Source organism: Centruroides sculpturatus, unplaced genomic scaffold, assembly GCF_000671375.1.
Source record: "Centruroides sculpturatus isolate CEXI.00-Female unplaced genomic scaffold, Cexi_2.0 scaffold1256, whole genome shotgun sequence".
In the NCBI taxonomy this organism is placed as follows: domain Eukaryota; kingdom Metazoa; phylum Arthropoda; class Arachnida; order Scorpiones; family Buthidae; genus Centruroides; species Centruroides sculpturatus.
Window position 1 is genome coordinate 126,532 of NW_019385376.1, and position 20,925 is coordinate 147,456.

The 20,925-nt window shown below is 33.6% G+C and overlaps 1 protein-coding gene across 1 annotated transcript in view; it reads left to right on the forward strand.

Moving 5' to 3' along the window:
* The first annotated feature begins 13,368 nt into the window (after positions 1 to 13,368).
* The window catches only part of LOC111638310 (plexin domain-containing protein 2-like), a 48,691-nt gene continuing 41,134 nt past the window's right edge, over positions 13,369 to 20,925 (forward strand). The window contains exons 1-3 of the mRNA XM_023384000.1: positions 13,369 to 13,514; positions 16,603 to 16,763; positions 19,266 to 19,351. Coding sequence (XP_023239768.1) covers positions 16,670 to 16,763; positions 19,266 to 19,351 — 180 coding nt within the window. The 5' untranslated portion in view covers positions 13,369 to 13,514; positions 16,603 to 16,669. The remainder of the gene's footprint in view (positions 13,515 to 16,602; positions 16,764 to 19,265; positions 19,352 to 20,925) is intronic.

The window sequence follows — 20,925 nt, forward strand, 5'->3', positions numbered from 1 at the left end:
TGAAGTCGTAATATCACTAGATAAACGTTTAANATGTGTCATATGTCATAAGATGATTTAAATGATTTAAATCATCTTATGACTTTTTGCTTATGACTATTTGCTGTGATTTAAATGATAGAAATTATTTTCTGACAGTCTAGATTGAAGCTGTTTTACGTATGTTTTTTTGCATTGAGAATGTTGCAATACTTAAATTATTCTAACAGCAAATACTGTGCATCCTCGTATCATGATCCGTGCATTCTTCATTGTTACATTGAGACATCAAATCTTATTCTATTTTAGTGGTGGATTAAAGTATTCCAGTCTGCCAAGTATTGATATTTTTGTTTTGTCACTCCAGACTGGCAGAAAACGCCGCCAATAAGACTATTTTTAGTTGGCCGACTGATTAATCGGCCAATCGTCATTACACACTAATTATCAGGGACCTATCTAGTAATTATGCTGCCCTTTTAAGTGTAGGCATAGCGAAATTTTAACCGAGAGAACTGGAGGATTTTTAATTACAGATAATCGATTATTTTACTTTTTGAAAATAATTACGTAATTAAATGTGTGAGGTCCGAGACCTCAGGTTTAGAATCTGGAGTGTGGGGAACCTGGTACGGTTCCAAGAGTATTGAACATTGTGGAAAGACCAGATTGCAGGTTTTTTTTAAAACTTTCCGCCCTGTGGGCACTAAGAGGGCCTTATTTAGCAAGCCCATTATGGGTTCAGCCAAGCCCACAACAGGGCGGTAGGGTGATGAGGGGCGGGGTCCGACATATTCGGATGGACCATCCTGAAAAATTCCTGGGGATTTTTCGACCTGTCTGTATTCGATCCCGGGTTCCCCAGAGCGGTAGGCTGTCACCTTACCGCTCAGCTATCAGCCAGATTGCAGGTAGGAATTATGTGGTCTGAGGTGGCATTATGTTTAATAATCAAACTAAGCTCCACATTTTGCCATTACTGCAAGAAAGTACAAAGACGACGTTTTAGAATACCACGTGTAACTTTTCCGAGATGCCGTGGGTGCATATTTGATATTCACGACGATAATGCCTGCACACACACAGCTACACTCGTCAATGATCTTCTTGACGGTGAAGATATTCGCGTCAATGATCTTCTTGACGGTGAAGATATTCGCTGCATGGAATAGCCAAAATCTTCAGATCTAAATTCCACAGAACGTGGGATGCTCTAGGAAGAAGAGTTACACCCATCAGCCAGCTGCCATCAAAAAACATTCCAGGCATTTTACGATGCTCTTGTTCAAAAATGGACTTTGCTCCCGACAGAGCTAATAAACGTTATAACTGGCATGAGCATTCTCTGTGCAGCATGCGTGAGTGCAGAAAATAATTGCACACCATATAAGCATTTTTGCACAACAAATTAATAACATACAAGTAGAACATTGTACTTTTTAAGTTTCATGCTGTTCTGATCAGTAGTTTGAGCTGTAGACAAAATTAATGGTTATGCTTATTACTTTCCCGGTACTGTTATATATAACAGAGGGAAAGTAAGACGATAGGTCAAAAAATGACCCCCCAAATATTTACATTTTTGGACTAGGAATCTCGAAATGTCGAGAAATGAAAAAAAAAATTAGAGTTTTTTCTGTATGTATGGATGTTAGTGTGTGGGGGCACGATTTTGTTCACCTCTTTAAAGCTTAACTCCTGTGCTTTTTATCGAAAATTTCAGAAATTATGCAGGGAGGTTTGATACTATTAAATTTTGGTGGTTAAAGGTTGAGGAGTGGGGAGATAATGGGGGGTCGTGTGATATCTCGAGTAGGGTTTGACTTAATGAAGATTTTACTCGTTATTAGCATTCAAAATTTTTTTATAAAACCCATTTCAACCCTCAAAATTAAGTTTTTGCCATTTTATAATAATTAAAAATATAAAAATTTTTAATAATAAAATATCGTAACAGATGACGCTACAAACACAGTCTTAAATGTTGCCAGGAAAGTTAAGCAACTGATTTGAGGCATTGAATTTGCATGTGTCATATGTCATAAGATGATTTAAATGATTTAAATCATCTTATGACTTTTTGCTTATGACTATTTGCTGTGATTTAAATGATAGAAATTATTTTCTGACAGTCTAGATTGAAGCTGTTTTACGTATGTTTTTTTGCATTGAGAATGTTGCAATACTTAAATTATTCTAACAGCAAATACTGTGCATCCTCGTATCATGATCCGTGCATTCTTCATTGTTACATTGAGACATCAAATCTTATTCTATTTTAGTGGTGGATTAAAGTATTCCAGTCTGCCAAGTATTGATATTTTTGTTTTGTCACTCCAGACTGGCAGAAAACGCCGCCAATAAGACTATTTTTAGTTGGCCGACTGATTAATCGGCCAATCGTCATTACACACTAATTATCAGGGACCTATCTAGTAATTATGCTGCCCTTTTAAGTGTAGGCATAGCGAAATTTTAACCGAGAGAACTGGAGGATTTTTAATTACAGATAATCGATTATTTTACTTTTTGAAAATAATTACGTAATTAAATGTGTGAGGTCCGAGACCTCACACATTTAATTACGTAATTATTTTCAAAAAGTAAAATAATCGATTATCTGTAATTAAAAATGTTTCATTGTTATTATCTTCGGCCAATTTTTCTGCCCTTAGCAAGAAGAAAAATAAACTGCGTTCAGAGGATTTAGTCACTTGATCACTGGTGGGTTATCTGAGGAGAAAGAGTCTAGGATGTAAGATCAACAATTCTTTAGCAAAAATATTAGCGGATATACAGTAATACTATGTTCGCACAAATCCACGACTCACTTCGATCTCGATTTACTTACAATCTGGATTGTGACTGTCGCTAGTCGAAAGCCAACAACAACAACAAACACCAACAAGCAAAGTGGAAGTTTTGGTTAGAAATAAATACTTTTTCTTGCCATACATATAATAATAGACAGATGTCTTTTTTATTTCTCTGTCGATAGCCCGACACGTGTTCCGCAGCCATCTTGTATTTTCTCGCGCGCGTGGGATTGTGGGATCTCTCTTATAATTGGATCTAGTTTCGAGAACTCTCTCCAGTCGATCGCGATTGAACCTCGTTTCAGTCGAGATTGAAATGGTCGAGAGCGTTCGCACCACAGAACAATCTCCGACCTTAGTCACAATCTAGATCGAAATGCTCGGTGCGAACGGGGTATAAGCGTCAAAATCCTCCCAAAGAATACAGGAGACTATTTTAAAGAACTGGAAAATGTTGCAAAGCACATTTAGTACGAAAAACTTATATTTATTTGCATACTTATGTTATTCTGATAATTATATACGAAAACATAATTATTTTATTAATAATAGTAACATACAAAGAACAGATTTTTTTCTGCATCAAAATCCTCCCAATGCATATCATATTTATGGAAAAAGTATCCTTCAATAATCAGTATAGCCTCCGTTGGCCCTTTAAAACCTTTATAATGTGATCAGGCGTGGTATTAATAATAACCGTGCAATGTTATTTTGTTCCACTCATCCTGTACGCGTTCCAATAATTGGTGGATGATTTCTGGTGGAACTGCATAGTCAGACAAGCGACGTTTAAGAAGGGACCAGATGTGTTCAATCGTGTCGAGATCAGGCGATTAAGGCGGCCACTCAAGCAGGCTAATATTTTGGTCCCGAAGCCGTGACATTGCCCTTTTGAATGTATGTTTTGGATCATTATCTTGCTATAAATGAAAGAACTCCTATCAATGTGATGATAATCAACAGATTGTAACAAATAATTGTCAAGTATCTCAGTGTAAATAACGCTATCCATTGTATTAAGTATAGAACAGTGTTTCTCAACCTCTAACGAATCGTCGCCCCCTTCACTACAAAATTCCGATGCTGAGGGACAAGGCTAATGCCAAATTCGTACTGCATTGAATAGACTAGTGACTAGTAATGTTGTTTGTTTAATTATTGTACGATATAATTTGAATAAAATATCTAATTATTTTTAATTTAATGTTTTGCTATATTACCCAGAAAATTGTTTTTCGCCCCCAAAATATAAATTGTTACTAATCGCCCCCGTTGAGAAACACTGGTATAGAACATAGCATTCCAGGTCCAAAATAGGTAATACGGCCCCAGCCCACAACACAACCATCACTAAATTTCAATGTTGTCTGTACTTCTCACTCAGTTATAGACTTCATCGATGTAGTCCATACCCATTTTTGTCCATCTGAACCAACTCTATTAATTTTGGATTCATCTGAGATACAATCCCCTTCCAATCTTCTAAAGTCCAGTCTTCATAGCTTTTGACAAAATTAAGACGTTTCTGTTTATGTAATTTGGTAAGTTTAGACTTCTTGGGCTTTCAAATTGTTACGTTTTAGGCATCTGCGGATGTTTGAAGTATAGGTAACCCCCGTATAACACGGCAGTTACGTTCCAAAAAATTGCCGTGTTATGGGAATCAAAGAACAAGTACGAAAAGGAAGGTTAGGTTTCAAAAATTAAAAAAACATGCTACTATATTTTCATAATTAATTTAAATATCTTTATTAAAATTTTCTTAAGTGATACATATTAATATAAATTAAACAATGTTTTCTTTGTCATCACTAAAAGCACTATTAACCGAGAGCGTTTTATTTTGGCAAGTTATCGTTATCCTCTGAGCATTTTTCTGCATTATTTTCAGATTCATGCTTTATCTTTTGCAAAAAGTGTATGTAATTTTAGATTGCTTGCTTCTAGTTAAAAGATCTTTATAAATTTCCTTATATGGTGCTAAGCACTTATGGAATAAGGGAAAAACATCTGGCAACACCAGAAGCCGAAGCGTCGAGATCTGGCAAAATTGAAACAATTATCGCGAAGGCCCATGTCTATGGAGATGAGAAAAGAATATTTACATACTTTAGTACTAATAGTTCACGAAAATTATTATTTTCGTGAACTATTAGTACTTAAGTATGTAAAAATTTATTACATTTCATGTTGTACGAGGGTTTTACCCATTTTTCGAACCGTGTCAGAGTGAATCCATGCTATAAAAGTACCGTGTTATACGGGGGATGGTACCAATTCTCGAACCGTGTTAGAGTGAATCCGTGCTATAGAAGTGCCGTGTTATACGGGGGATGGTACCAATTCTCGAACCGTGTTAGAGTGAATCCGTGCTATAGAAGTGCCGTGTTATACGGGGGTTACCTGTACTCGGATGTATTCCTAAGCCATGTTTCAATTCCCTCTTGTGACGATGTATCCAACGTCCAGTCGTTTATCAAACGTTTCTGTTTTGGCGCTCAACGTTTTCTTCCTGCCAGTTCTTAAATTTTCGTGATATGGTAGCTCACTATTTTTTATTCTGGATACATTAGAACGTCCAACACCAACTTCTAATGCTGTTTTCACAACAGAAAAATCTTTTCTCCAGCAGGTGCACAATATGGAATTTCTTCTCACTGGAAAGCTTTTTTATGATGACGCATATCAAGCAGCAGCTCATTTGCATATTTATACGCTAATATCCTGTTAATAAGCACGAAATTGCATTGTTTAACGTTGATGTTTTACATGTTGATGTTAACATTGGTAGGATTTTGACTCAGGAATTAATTTGTTATAAATTAATTCCTGAGTCAAAATCCTACCAATGCAACAAGCAGAATTTATAGGCTACAGCTACACCATTGATATTTTTAAAATATGAAAGTTACGTATTTTAATTTTTTGCTATTATGTGAATATTGTAATAATCTTACAGTTGATTTATTTCGTTTTCCTTTTACTTTCGTGTATCGAATAGTTTTTGCTATTTTTCTATAGTACGTAGGAACTTTCGGAGGATTTTGACATTTACTGTCGGGTCAAAAGCAATAAGGACAAAGAGTCTTTATTACTTTTATTAAGAATACCTTATTAAGATGAAAACAATATTAAGGTTCGGTTATTTTAACGTACCATCGTTATCAACAAGGAAATTAAATCAAGGGATAAGTGGAATGCGCAGGTTTCACGGTAGTCTATGTTTCCCTTAGGGTCCTACAGAACAAGAAAAATTTACTACCGATCGATCAACAAGAATAGAATAAAAAGTGAAAAGACAGACAACATACATTCTGTTTTATATATTATGGTTTAAATTAATAATTAGATGAATGCAGGACATTAAAGTCTCAGCTTTGCCTATTATAAAAAATGCGAGAACAATTTTATTAATTGAAAATCATCGAATAAGATACAAATTCAAAATTACAATTCATTTCAGAAAGATTCTCTCTCGACGACTGATTTCATCTTTGCTATATTGTTTATTATTTATGTGCCAAATGATAGATTGACTAGAGGAGAAGGTAGTATTATGGAACCCCTCCATTTCAAACTGATAATAGATGCGAACTCTAGCAAATTGTGGCTGAGCTGCACTAAGCAGACATCCATAGCAGAGCCGGCCCTACCATAGGGCGAAAGGAGCAGCCGCTCCAGGCGCTAAGTCCTAGGGGGCGCCTAAGTGGTAAAGAAAATTAAAGGGTATAAATTCAGGGCAACCAAGGGGGCGCCATAATAGGATCTCGCTCCATCCTAAAACTTGCCTCGGGCCGGCACTGATCCATAGCAAGGGGAGGACACCTCCCACTTCAGTTATGCGGTTGCGCTCAGTGAAAACAGGACGTTTGTGTTTTTCGCAATTCCAAACTTTTGAATGGTAAGTGAATTTAATTATTCTAAAATATAAATCATGTTCCCTGATGCACGTGTCCCGTTCTAGAGGCCTAATGCTGTACTACGTTCGCACACAATCCACTACTCACTTCAATCTCGATTTACCTACAATCTGGATTGTGATTATCGCTAGTCGAACTTCGTGCTGTTCGCACAGGCAGTCCGCTCGAGAAGAACCTGGCTATTACACGCGATCATAAAACTGACGTAACTACGCGGTAAGTCACAAACACCAACAAACAAAATGGAAGTTTTGGTTAGAAATAAATACTTTTTCTTGCCATACATATAATAATAGACAGATGTCGTCGTCTCTCCAGATGTCTTTTTTATTTCTCTGTCGATAGCCCGACACGTGTTCCGCAGCCATCTTGTATTTTCTCGCGCGCGTGGGATTGTGTGATCTCTCTTATAATTGGATCTAGTTTCGAGAACTCTCTCCAGTCGATCGCGATTGAACCTCGTTTCAGTCGAGATTGAAATGGTCGAGAGCGTTCGCACCACAGAACAATCTCCGACCTTAGTCACAATCTAGATCGAAATGCTCGGTTCGAACGGGGTATAAGAGTACTGTACATGTTAGTCGGTCTGATGTTCACGTTTTTAAAGTTTGGTGTCATCAAAAATTAAGTTAACCTAAGATGGCGATGCGTGAAATACGGACCCCATTGGTGCTTTTAATATGGAACCCGACTCCTCTGGGGTTCCGTATTACCCAGAAATTCAAACCATGGAATAATTTTTGTAAAAGTACCTGTATGTGGTGAATGAATGAAAAAATTAGAAATAGATACCTAAAACTATTAATAAATAGATCTAGTTAAATTTCGAAGTTATTTTGGTTGAAAAACTTCTGAATAGATAAGTGTTCTTTTAAACTGATTTTTCGAAGTGATTTTTGTTTTTAATTTTCAGATACTTAGAGCCCAGCTGAACAAGCCAAAGAAAAACCCGAAGAGACAAACATGGAGCCAGAAGGAAATGGCAGAGGCAGTGAGTATGGTAAAAGACAAGAAAATGGAACTGAAGAAAGCTGCAAAATTTTATGAGGTGCCAAAAACTACTCTACGAACTCTCTTTTTGCTAGCAGACATTCCTCCGGAACAATTTATGAAAAAGACACTAGTTAGAAAGCCAATTCTTCCTGACAATATCGAAAAAGAGCTGGTGGAATATATATTGTTGATGGAGGTCATCTTTTTTAATATTAAAACATTTTTTCGATAAAATACATTGGAGTAAATAATTTTGTAATTAATTAACTTTTTTGTACTTTTCTATTTGTTTTTGAATAGTCTACATTAAAGCATTTTCTTGAAAACATACAACGGGGTTCCATATTATTACCCGGCTTCCCAAAAACTATTTTCTGACTTTTTATAGAAGCCTTTAAAAACCATACTTATAACTATAAGTATGGTTTTTAAAGGTTTTTAAAACTATACTTATAACTATAAGAATGGTTTGAAAGGCTTCTGTAAAAAAGGCTAGCGAAAAATCCAATTAGAAACATTTAGTTTAATAGTTACCAGTACTTTTCGCACAAAAAATGTGGGCGTAGTTATGATACCTTGTTTACAATTCACTATAATAAAAATTGGATTCCATATTACCTTGTTCTTGTTTTACAGTTAAGAATGGCTATCCTTTTAGCTAGGGCTTTGCCCTGTAAGAATATGAAAGAAGAGTTTAGGAAAGTTGATGATTAGGAGGAAGAGGAAATAAAGATAGATAGGACAGTGTGAGATAAGGGTTCCATATTACCACGTCCTATATTAAATCGCAGATTTTCTTCACTGCTAAAAGCGACGTAATAAAGTCATACCATGGTTTCCGTTGAGCCTATGTCGACAACAATTTTATTTAAAGTTTATTCCTGAGATTTGTGGATGGTAAGAGTGTAAGCAATCGAAACCGGAAATTATCTTCTTGAACAATCTAGATACAGTAGGCAAAATTGAGAAATCGTCACCATTTAATATCGGTTCGGTGTAGTTGTCAAATTTAACCAAGACTGGTATTGGTAAAGTAGGTGATCTTCCCTCGTCGTATATTATATCTATGACTGTCCATAATGCTCCATTAACTAAATCTTTTTCTACCCAAATATTTTTTCTTTGCATAATCTTGCATCCTAATGCTATATGGCTGGCAACCTCTGGGTTTGTTCGTCAGAACCTCTCTTCGCTACGTTGTTGTTGTGTTCAACCATTGCGACAATTTTACCACAGTTCGTTAAATAGGATAAATTGTAATCATTTACTTTTCGTTCGTTGGAAAAAACCTAACAGCATCCTCAAACGAAGTCATTTCTTCCGGAGAGAGAATGCTAATCTCTTTGTCATCAATAGCAACTATCCATTCTCTTCAATTTTTCCAACAGAAATGTCATCTAAAATTTTGCAAAAATTTTACAAGAGATAATGGGATGAACTCTCGATATTAATATTTTTTTCTATTGGAGAAAGATTTTTAGTTTATCTGTTAATTCTCTGATTTTTATGACATTAGATCAGGAATGGCCAACAGTTTTTGCCCCCGGGGCGAATTGGAAAGAAAACTTTTTTCACGGGCCGAACCAGAGACTACCCTAGGAAGATTTTGAGGTGGTGCGAGTTCTCATTGTGGTGTCACCCCATAGAGACTAAATTGTACATAGACATTACAGATACATTTTTCATATTATCATGCTTTATCAACACACTACGCTGTACTTAAGAGATTTGTAATGAAGGGTTAACTCTAAACCCACAATGCGTTGTTCACCTTTTTTTCTGGCATCAGAATTTTTCATCGAGCTATTCGGACTTGAGTAGCCACATAAATTCATTAGACGGGCCGTATGTTGGCCATGCCTGCATTAGATGGAATACGGACTACAGAAAAGTATTCGACAAAGTTCCACACAGTTGGCTGCTACATATTCTACACATGTACAAAATACATCCATCACTCGTTGCCAGTGCCGTAACTAGCCATTTCTGTGCCCTGTGTAAGAATTTGCATTTAGGCCCCTTAATTAATTAGGTTTGGGAAAATAATAAAACAAATACACGCATTTTGGGCCCCTTCCAAGTGGGCCCTGTGCAGATGCACTTGTTGCACCTGCCTAGTTACGGCACTGCTCATTGCATTCTTCCAAAACACTATGCAGCACTGTAGAACAACATTACATCTCAGGGTACTGTACATAACACTTCCATACTAACAAAACAAATAATATTCATTAGGCAAGGAATTTTTCAAGGAGATGCCTTGAGTCCTCTCTGGTTCTGCCTAGCCCTGAACCCATTATCTAACATGTTAAACAACACGCAATATGGCTACAATATCGGACATGAAAAAACAGCACAGTTTACTCTGTCACATCTCGTGTACATAGACGACACAAAAACAACTTCATCAACTTTTACAAATCACACATTCATACACGAAGAACATACAAATGGAGTTTGGCTTAGACAAATGCAAAACACTTCACATAGAAAAAGGAATCCTGAAGAAAGAAGATTTTGCACTTGGAAATGGAGACATTATTGAATCCATGGAAGAGGGCGAGTTCTACAAGTATTTAGGATTCCAACAGACCAAACTAACAGAACATACACAAATAAAGCAAAAATTAATTAAAGAATACCAAAATAGGTTAAATGCTATCCTCAGAACACAGTTATAACTACAAAACACACAGTTAAATCAATAAACACATTTCATTCCAGTTAGAGCCGGCCCTACCATAGGGCGAACGGAGCAGCCGCTCCAGGCGCTAAGTCCTAGAGGGCGCCTCAGTGGTAAAGAAAATTGAAGGATATAAATTCAGGGCAACCAAGGGGGTGCCATAATAGGATCTCGCTCCATCCTAAAACTTGCCTCGGGCCGGCACTGATCCCAGTACTCACGTATTCTTTTGGAGTTATACACTGGACTCAAGGAAAACAAGAACAACACTTACTAAGTATAAACATCATTCTAAATCCGCCATAGAAAGTTTAACCCTTCCATGTAAAGATGGCGGACGTGGCCTGATTGACATAGTTAACCTTCGCTACAAACAAATACAGACACTGCGAAAGTTTTTCTACAAAGTCACACAAAAAATCACAGTTACATAAAGCAGTAACTCTACCAGATTCAAATAACACACCATTAAATTTACACTCACAACATATGAAAAGCATAGACACCATTAAGCAATCGTAGACTTGAAAGGCACTATGCACTCCATGGCAGGCATCCCTACGACCTTGCCCAGGATTTTGTTGACAAAACTGCATCAAACAGCTGGCTAGCTTGGGGATGCCGGGGAGACGGAATGATTCATGATTACCTTACAGGATCAGGTCATAAATACTAAAAACTACAACAACAACGAAAAAAAAACATACTGAAAAATACAACACTCACAAATGACACATGTAGAAAATGTCACATTATGCCAGAAACTATAAAACACATCACTTCCGGTTGCAAGCTCTTGCACAGACAGATTACTTACATAGACAAAATCAAGTAGCATTTAATTAAATTGCCTCAATGTCCTTTTTTCTTATTAATATGTAAATTTTCTTTTTTTCTTATTAATATGTAAATTTTATTTCGTATACCTGTATACAGGTATACGAAATAAAATAAAAATTGTTTTCTGTTAATCTTTGTAATATTATCTGTAAAACCAGTATAATAAGTCCTGATAATAGAAGATACGAATTTATAGTCGAAAATTTACATATTAATAAAAAATCAAGTAGCAAATATAATACACCAAGAGCTTGCAAAGAAACACAAATTGGTAGACATCCATGAACCATACTACAAATACATTTCACAGACAGTATTGGAAAACAACACGCACAAAATGTACTACGACAGAGCCATAATCAGTAGCGTACCGTAGTGGGGGCGGCAGGGGCGGCCCGCCCCGGGCGGCACTTTTTAGGGGGCGGCAAAATTTCACAACAAATAATAATAATATCTTGTAAAAATTTGAAACATTCTAATCTATACTTGCATCGCGCCTACGATAGTGCTATCGTCCGGACAGTCCGGGAATCGGCTCGCCGTCTGGATGAACTAGTAAGTTGCTCATCCCAGGAAATCCTGCGAAACCTGTTGATCTTTTTTTCTTTTTTTTTTTTGCTTGTACGATTCATTCGCGTTCATATACACCACCAATGTCCAATAGAACTATTTTGAACAGGTCGCTGCACTACCACCGAATTTTTCATTGCTTGTTCTATGACAAAATTGAATTTTGGTCTTTTAAATTGAAATACCTAAATAAGGGGGCCGAAAATTTCCTCCGCCCCGGGCGGCTGACACCCAGGGTACGTCACTGGCCATAATCACAGATAAAACAATTTATCACAACAGACCAGACATCACACTCATTGACAAACACAATAAATCACATACATTATAGACATAGCCATTCCACTCACTCACAATATACAAAACACAGTCACTGAAAAAATCAGCAAGTACACAGAACTCGCCCAGGAAATAAGGCATCTGTGGAGGATGGATAAAGTCTTTATTGTACCTGTCGTTTTCTCCTGTACAGGTGTGATACCACACACACTACACAAAAGCCTGGGAACATTACAATTGAATAGAAATACATACATCACACTACAGAAGGCCACTATATTGAATACATGCCATATTGTTAGGAAATTCCTTAATACTGACACTGACACACACATTTAATTTTAGTTTTGTTTTTGTTGCTATGCCTTGACTCTGGTCCGGCATAGTACACTGCCACCGGTGTCAACCGAGTATAACTCACTAATAATGATAATAATGATATTATTATTATTATCATCATCATCATCATTATTAATATCAAAAGGAAATAGAAATGATGAAACAAACACAAGAGAGCCAAACGCACAAATAAAAGAAAAATTTCCCAAAAATGTTTCACAAAATAAATAAATTTTGAAAAAGAACTAAAAAAGTTTCTCTATACAGTAGTAAGGAAAACAAGAAAGCGTGGAGGAAGTTGTATTTACCCTTCTGCACATCTTCGTGCGCAGGTAATTTAAAATAAATTTTGACCAAAACGAACGAAAATAGAACAGAAACTTGTCTGAACGGAAAAAAATTCTTCCGAACGAAGAGATTTTATGTTAAAAAAAACCGCTGTTCAGAACGGAAATCTGCCAAATGGGGAAAAAATATTCGGTGCCGGTGCGATTCCGGTTTCACAGGTTATACTGTATTTGAAATGCTCAAGTATCTGCGCATTTAAACAGCACTGTCGTAAATAAAAATTTTAGTGACTTTTTAAGGGTTTATTTGCGATAATTACATAAATATTCAATGGATTTTCCTCAAAATTTAATCATTGATTTTTCTCATCTTGTACTAATACGCCAAGTTTGATAAGAAAAATCTGGCGCAATTTCGTTGAGTTATCGTGTCAGGGGATCGATTATTTTGAAATTATAAGTCAGAGCTTTAAGCGAGGACTAAAAATATTGCAATCTAAAAAATTTCGCTATGCCAAATCTTTAAACAGCAGTGGTAAATCCAAAAAATAAATAAATAAAAAGAAATTACACGTTATTACATAGAAATACATTTTCTGAGAATGTTATACAACTATATCATTGTTACAATATCAACTAGTGCAATTTACATCGGTGCAGTTTATCAGCGAGAAAGTTAATCGTATATCATTTCGTAAAATAAATTTTTTTAAAAAGTAAAAACGCAAAATATTTGTTTAAATTTACATTATGCAGTTTGTGAATTTGCAAGATTGAACAGTTAATTCTCAGCAATCGTTAATAGGTAATTATAAATATAAACATTTTATTGCGAAATGTGGAATTCGTTTACGCAAGTAAAATGTTAGGCAATATATAATAACTGGAATACGCTTGTTAAATTTAACAATTAATGCTTAGTAATACTTTTATAGTTCTTAGATCTTAATTAATAGAGTATTATAGCATATTTAACAGAAGAATTGTCTCGCCAATAAGGAATTACTGTGTATAATTTAAGGTTGTTTAGAGGCTTAATAACTAAGAATTAAAAAATATATAATAATAATATTGAATTATATAATTAAAAAGTTATCAATTTATTAAAAGTCAATACATAAAATATTCAAGGAAAAGCACGTGTCACTGAAATGTAATAGTGAAAGTAATATAGGTAATAGGTTATAGGTTTACGCTAAGTTTAAGATCGTATTATGAGAGTAAAATTTCTAGATCGTACGTGACTCAGAAAAATTATTTTCAGAAAATATTATTTTTTCTCTTTATATATACCATACGAAATATTTAATCACTAAATAATTTTAACATTCTAATTATGCACTGGATAATTTATAATTGATAAAGATAAATGATGCTATTGATTTGAGTGATCAATAAATTTATAGAAAGCACGTATCAAAATTTTAAGAATTAAAATTATTTTAACTTCTAGTTCAATTATCAGAAGGCTCACCAGCGACCGAGTGGATAAAACCACCAAACACTAGTTGCAGGTTCTCACCTTACCAGCAGACTGGCTGGAGTTTTTCATGTTTTCTTCGCGTGTGTATAACACCTAAATAAGGGCCAGTTTCCCATAGAAAATCCTCCCAAGAGCCACTCCTCACTCCATATTTTTATTGCTTTATCCCATTACTCCTACTTCTAGGTCTACTGAGTGGTGAGGGACGGGTCCCAGATATTAGGACAGACTGCCCATTTTCGAAAGTTAACTCGTTCGGATTCTATTCCGAGTCCCCATCCCTCAAAGCGATAGGATAACGCTTTAACCGTCTCGCCATCCGGCCGTCAAGGATGATTCAAGTTGGAACTTTAACCTCCATTCTAATTCATGCGAATAAGAAATGGGGGAATTGAAGTCCAACTTGGTTTTGGGTCGTCACATTATTTCTCACTTCCTAATTTTGTGACCGACACTTTGCTGCTTCAAATACTCTGATAATGTGCAAAACAACAATATATCACTAACATAATGATGCCATGAGAGATAGCAAGAATGAAGATTTAAGCTTTAACAGATTTTAAATTAGCAAAGGGAATCTGCACTTAATGAAGAATAGCTGAGGTTTATTACTTAGGTATAATCATATAATCATCTTAATTTAGCGAAGAAAAATCTGTTTCAATACATTTAATTTTCATTTTTTAATGCTTTACTGGCACTATAAGCACCAACAGAAACATGCCAGTCTCTCATTTGGATGCCACGATGGTGAGATCATTGTATCCCAATAATAATAATAATAAAATTACAAATAATATTACTTATTTGACGAAATTTCCTGTTATTAATTAATTAAGAGTGGAATTTATAAAGATGAAAGTAGTCGTTTAGCTAGATGGGCAGGAATTTTGTTTTCCGCAAAATTCTCGTGAGATTGGACTGGGCGAAACTGAAATTAGCACTTATTGTACAAGCCTCGGCACAGGAACGAAAATGGAACTGAAATAAAATTCACAGAAACGCAAACGTTTGACTGCACTATTGTTCTTACAACATAACTTGGTACTTCTTTGAAAAGCAGTTTCATCTGTTTAATCAGTTTTAGGGGCTAGTGATAAATGGATGATTTATCTTCTCTATACATCTTTAGAAAAATGTCATTAAAGAACATCCATTTTAACATTAAAATTAAAATCTCGGAACAGTTGGTCGTGGGTTTGCGCCTCGCCAAAGGGTTTTATTCACGTTAGTAACTCTTAAATAGGGACCGCTTTCCCCATAAAGAGCTCCCAGGACTCATTCCCCTCGTTAGATCGCCCATGTGTCGCTTTATCGTATACGAATAAACCAAACCATGCTAAACCTCAGCGTAGATGGCCGGATGGCCAAATGGGGTTAAGGTGTCAGCTTACCGTTCTGGAGACCCCCGGGAATAAATCCGAATGGAACGAAAACACCAGAAACTTTTAGGAGGTGGTCCGTTCTGGATATATCAGGTCCTGTCCGTCACCACCCATTGTCGTCCTGCCCGAAGCCAGGAGCTCACCAGTGGCCGAGTGGATAAACCACCGAACGTTAGTAATTGGTCGTGGGTTTGCACTTGGTAAACGGACTGGCCGCGTGTATTTTTCAGAGTTTTCTTCATGTTAGGACCAGTTTTCCTTACCGGTCTTTCCTTTGGCAAATTTTCCAGGTGTTGCGTTACGGTATCCCATCAAACTAAATCAAACCGTTTTCCTCTATACGTCGGGCCTCGCCCATTATAGTCTGGAAAGAGTAAAAAAAAAAAAAAAAAAACAGAAAATAAAATGGTTTTTAAAATACATGAAAATCTTAAAAGCTATGGGAAATTATTTATTTTAAAAATGCAATAACTAATTAATCTAATAATAAATAATTTTGCCCGAAGAATAATTGTTTAGTTTATGAATTAATAACTGTCGCAATATCGATTTACTAGAAAATATTGCGATTGCAAATATGAAAGATAAAGATTTTTGGCCTAATAAATGAATATTGAGTAATATCTCTAGTTAATTGTCTATAAATTAATCAAAATATATATATGTATATTTTTTTCTTTCCCGAAACCTTATTGATTTACACGTTAAATTATAGAACCAAATTTGATTTTTATCACTTAGACCTTAATGAAAGGATTTTCGACATAATTTTTATTATTTTAAAATTTCCATAAGGTCAGGATGCAAAACTATTTCTCTTATCAAGATATTCGATATCGTCGGACTTCTTAAGTGATTATTACGTAACCATCGAGTCTTATCGGTTGAGAATGACGTCAATAATTAGCTACTGTTTCTGCCATCGAAGTAGAACATAATTAAATTTCAAACGATTATATGAAAATTAATACATACGGAAATTATATATATATATATAGTCTTATAATTTCATTTTTTTTTAACAGACGATAGTAGAATTTCTGTTTAGTGCATCGCTCCCCAGAGGTCTCTGATTAAATCGAAAAATTTGTGATGGAGTCCGCAATCGGATGTTTGAATTGCCTTTTCTCCGTTTTCTTATTTACTGTTTTAATTTGTGTACAAAATATCTACATCAATGCACATGGTAAGTTATAAAATCTTTTTTAATCACATACGCATAAATGTTAAATTTATGACTTAATTTATTTATTAAAATGTTTAATAGAAGCGATGAACTTGTTTACTTTCAATTCCAACGCAATTGTAAATTCACCTTTCGTAATAATCAACATCTGTTTGTCATAATTGGAATTTCAATTTAAAGCATAAATAAATATCTGTATTTATATAATAATATATTAANACTGAAGTAATCTGCTGTAATTCTTAAACATCTTCTCATTGTCAGTTCAATATGCAATATTTTCCATTTTCAGACAGAAAACTGAAAAACATCTTTAAAAAAAATTAACAAAATACTCTAGTGGATCATGGTAACTGTCACATACAAATTAAGGTAGTATTGAGAAAAACAGAAAAATATGCAGTTTTACCCTAAAAAAAAAAAAAAAAAAAAAAAGCATTTTAAATCAAACTTCAGTAACTTTTCACTTTGCATTTTTATCCATTCGGTTCTCTTTGGTCTAAAAGACATAATAAGAAACTTTCCCCAAACTTCTAATGCAATTTTATGTCGGAGAGAAGAATTAAAAACTGTTCTCTGTACTTCCGAGTGTTCTTCCGACACTGGTGTGTGGCATTGCTTATTATAGATGCCCGATGGATGATGTCTTGATCGTTTGCTTGATTCCACCTAACCACTCTCCTATGAGGATTACGAATTATAATTCTTGTAGGGATTATAATTTATAATCCTTTGGCTAATGAATTATAACCCTATGATTTGACTCAACAGATATACCAGATACATGCAAATGACATTAATTTTTAAGACACTACTCTTTTATTACATACTGTTATACTAAAAGAGGAATTATTTAAAAATGCCTGATGTTGTGTTTTCAATATAATTATATAATTCTTATGTCGACATTAGTAATAAAGTAATATAAACATTATCTAAATTGCATAAAGGTATTAATGACTTCATTCTATATATAAATAGGTTATGTATTAGGAAAGCAAGTATTAATTTTTTAAGTATTAATTTTAAAAAGCTACACAATAACTTTATTTTCTGGTTTTTTTTCTTTTTTTCCTATAATTAAAATATATTTAAACATCATTTAAAGTGTCTAATGATTTGAATCATGTTCTCAACAAATATTTTGATTGAAATTGTTTTTGTAAAACTTTATACAAAATTGTATTTTAACTTTCAGTTTTAACATATTTTAGATTAAATTACTTTAGTGTGTATTTCAATATCTGTCTAAAGTTTACTGTGAAATTACATTTTTAATATAAACTGAAATTTGGTGTTCTGTATAATTAAGAAAATTTCAAGATAAAATTAATTTTTACTTTTTAACTTATGTAATTAATTACACTTAAAATTAATATTAATAGTATCAACAATTAATTTTAAACATTGTTACAAATCAAAATGTGGCCTACATTTTTAATAATTCTTTACAACATTTTGATTTTATTTGTGTTAACCAGGTCAGACTCATAAAGCAGCTTTTTACATAGTAGGAAGAGGAAGTGTATTTAACAGAAAAAAAAATTTTCTGTGAAGAAAAATAAAATTATACTTTTTTCTCATTTTTGTTGTTTCAAATTATCAAAAATTATCAAAAATATAATGAATACTGTTAATTTAATGTGAATAGTGAAATACTGTTAATTTCTTTAATTATCTCAAAAAAGACAATTTAAAACAATAGCAATATTTCATTTTATTATGAAAGAATTTTTTTAACTTATAAGCTATAAAAATTATAAGTTTGAAAATAAATTGTTTGCTCTGAACTTTAATAATGAATTTATTGCATGCAATACTGGTAGTTTCGCAGGTTTCCGGAATTGGATGATAAAAATCAATATTAATTTTACTTTCCTGTTCTTATCGGTAAAAGGAAAACATCATTAGGCAATGAGAAGAGTGTTGTTTTATTATAGTTATTTAATTTGTAAATTTTATATTTTTTATGTCATGAATAGACAAAATTTAGAAGGAATAATATAGAAATATATTATATTATTAATTGTTACATTTTAATTAAAAATATTACATTTATACACTATTTATATTGAATGTTGATATTGCTTGTAAAGAAATCAGTCAATTTTTATTTTATTACTGATATGTTATATAGTTAAACTTAAAAAACAGAAATGACATAACTACACTTTGATACTTAATAACTAACCCACTAATTAAGCTTCATATCAAAACTTGGCTCTTCATCTTTTTTATTTGGATTTACCTCTCTATGAACCTGTGAAATTTGACTTTTTTTTGTTAGTGAATAGTCATGGATTGAATAAATAGTGAGTTTATATAATATGAAAGTTGAATTATTTATCTATTTTTATAATTTAATATACCTATATATATTCAATAAATTTTGATTTAATATAATTTTACTTTAGGAAAAATGTTTACTATTAAATTAAAAAATAGCAAAAAATATTTATAGTTGATACCTTTTTTATTTGTAAAATTTTTCTATTTGTATAGATCTAATAAAGACAATTGAGAATAATGGAACAGTTTTTGACTTTCCTGACTTTGATGCAACTGAACCTCCGAATTTAGAAAATCGTGTAAGTATTTTTAAAGTGTTAAAACTTGGGGGGTTTACTGACTATTCAAAAATTTAAAAAATTAAAAACAAAAGATTTAAAATATAAAATATGGTGAAACCTATGTAAACTGCAATTGTACAGAACTGAATTATTTTTTCCATCTTGGCAGGTTTCCCTTTTGAACTGGGTTGTCTTTCTTTTTTCTTTAAACTAAATCAGATAAATGTCATATAGTTACATTCAATTTTTATAATAAAATCATTTTAACATACATAAAAAAACTTTTATTAATATGCTTAATTCAAAGTGATTTTAACTAAAGGTGAGAATATTTGAATGTAAGAATTGAGACCTTTTGATTGCAAGAAGTTCTAATTGTTCCCTAGAACTTGTGCTAGGTACAGTGGTACCTCAGGATATGAAATTAATCCGTTTCAAAACTGAGATTGTATCATGAAAATGTCGTAAGGTGAATCATTTTTTCTCATACGATTACATGTAAAACCAAATAATTCATTCCAACACAAAAAACAAATTCAAATTAAAGCTAAGTAGTACATTAAAAAAAAAATAAATAAATAAATAACTATAGTAAGGAAATCACTGAAAAATGTGTTTTGTAGTTGTAAATGTATAAATAACCATAATAGAATAATAATTGATTAAAAAAAAAATGTAGTTTTATTTTCACTATACCTGAGGATAGACGACGGTGGAGGTGTAAACTGGTGGTGGAAGAGAGGGAGAAGGAAAATGATACTAACTCTTAACTTACATAACATAATGTAACAATAACTTAAAAATAACTTAACACTAAATTTTTTATATTTTTCTGTTTTATACTTTTTTTTTAAATTTTATTCACTGCTTTTTGCTTTCTTTCCTTCACTTCCACCAGCACTTTCACTTGATAGAGGTCGCCTGCTAAAATATCTATCCAATGACGTTTGGCTTTGGAATAAAATATCTATCCAAAGACATTTGGCCTACTTTTTAAAATGTTTTTAAAATAACTTAGGCAAATGTCATTACTCCGAGCTGCAATACGGCCTGTGTGAACCTTTTCGGGATGTTTCTTTTCAATAAAATCAGTCACTTTCTGATAATAGCTCAAGATTTCCTTTATAGAACAAGATCCTTCCACGACGAAGCAACAATGCAGACTGAGACCAATGAACAGAAGTGAATAAAAAATGGCGCTGCAAACTAATGTAACGTCGTATGGTGAGTTTTTGTTCGTATCGTGGAGTAAAAATATGTTTGAATTTCATGAAAATTTCGTATGATGGGGCGTTTGTATCCTGGGGTACCACTGTATTTTATGTGATCCTTATGAATTCATACAACAATGAACAAGCTACAATTTGAGTACCAAAACTAGTGTCTCATTCTGCTGTCAGAAATCCTAATCACATTACAGTAATACAGAGACCAAGTTATTCTGTGATCTGACTTCTCATGGAATTTTATTATTCTAATTGATCATTAATTCCAATCTCTAATTAACAATGTGCTAATCAACTTGTTTTCAAATACTTGGTACTAGTTAGTTAGTAGCTATTCTGTACAAGACAGAACTGTGTTACTGTTTA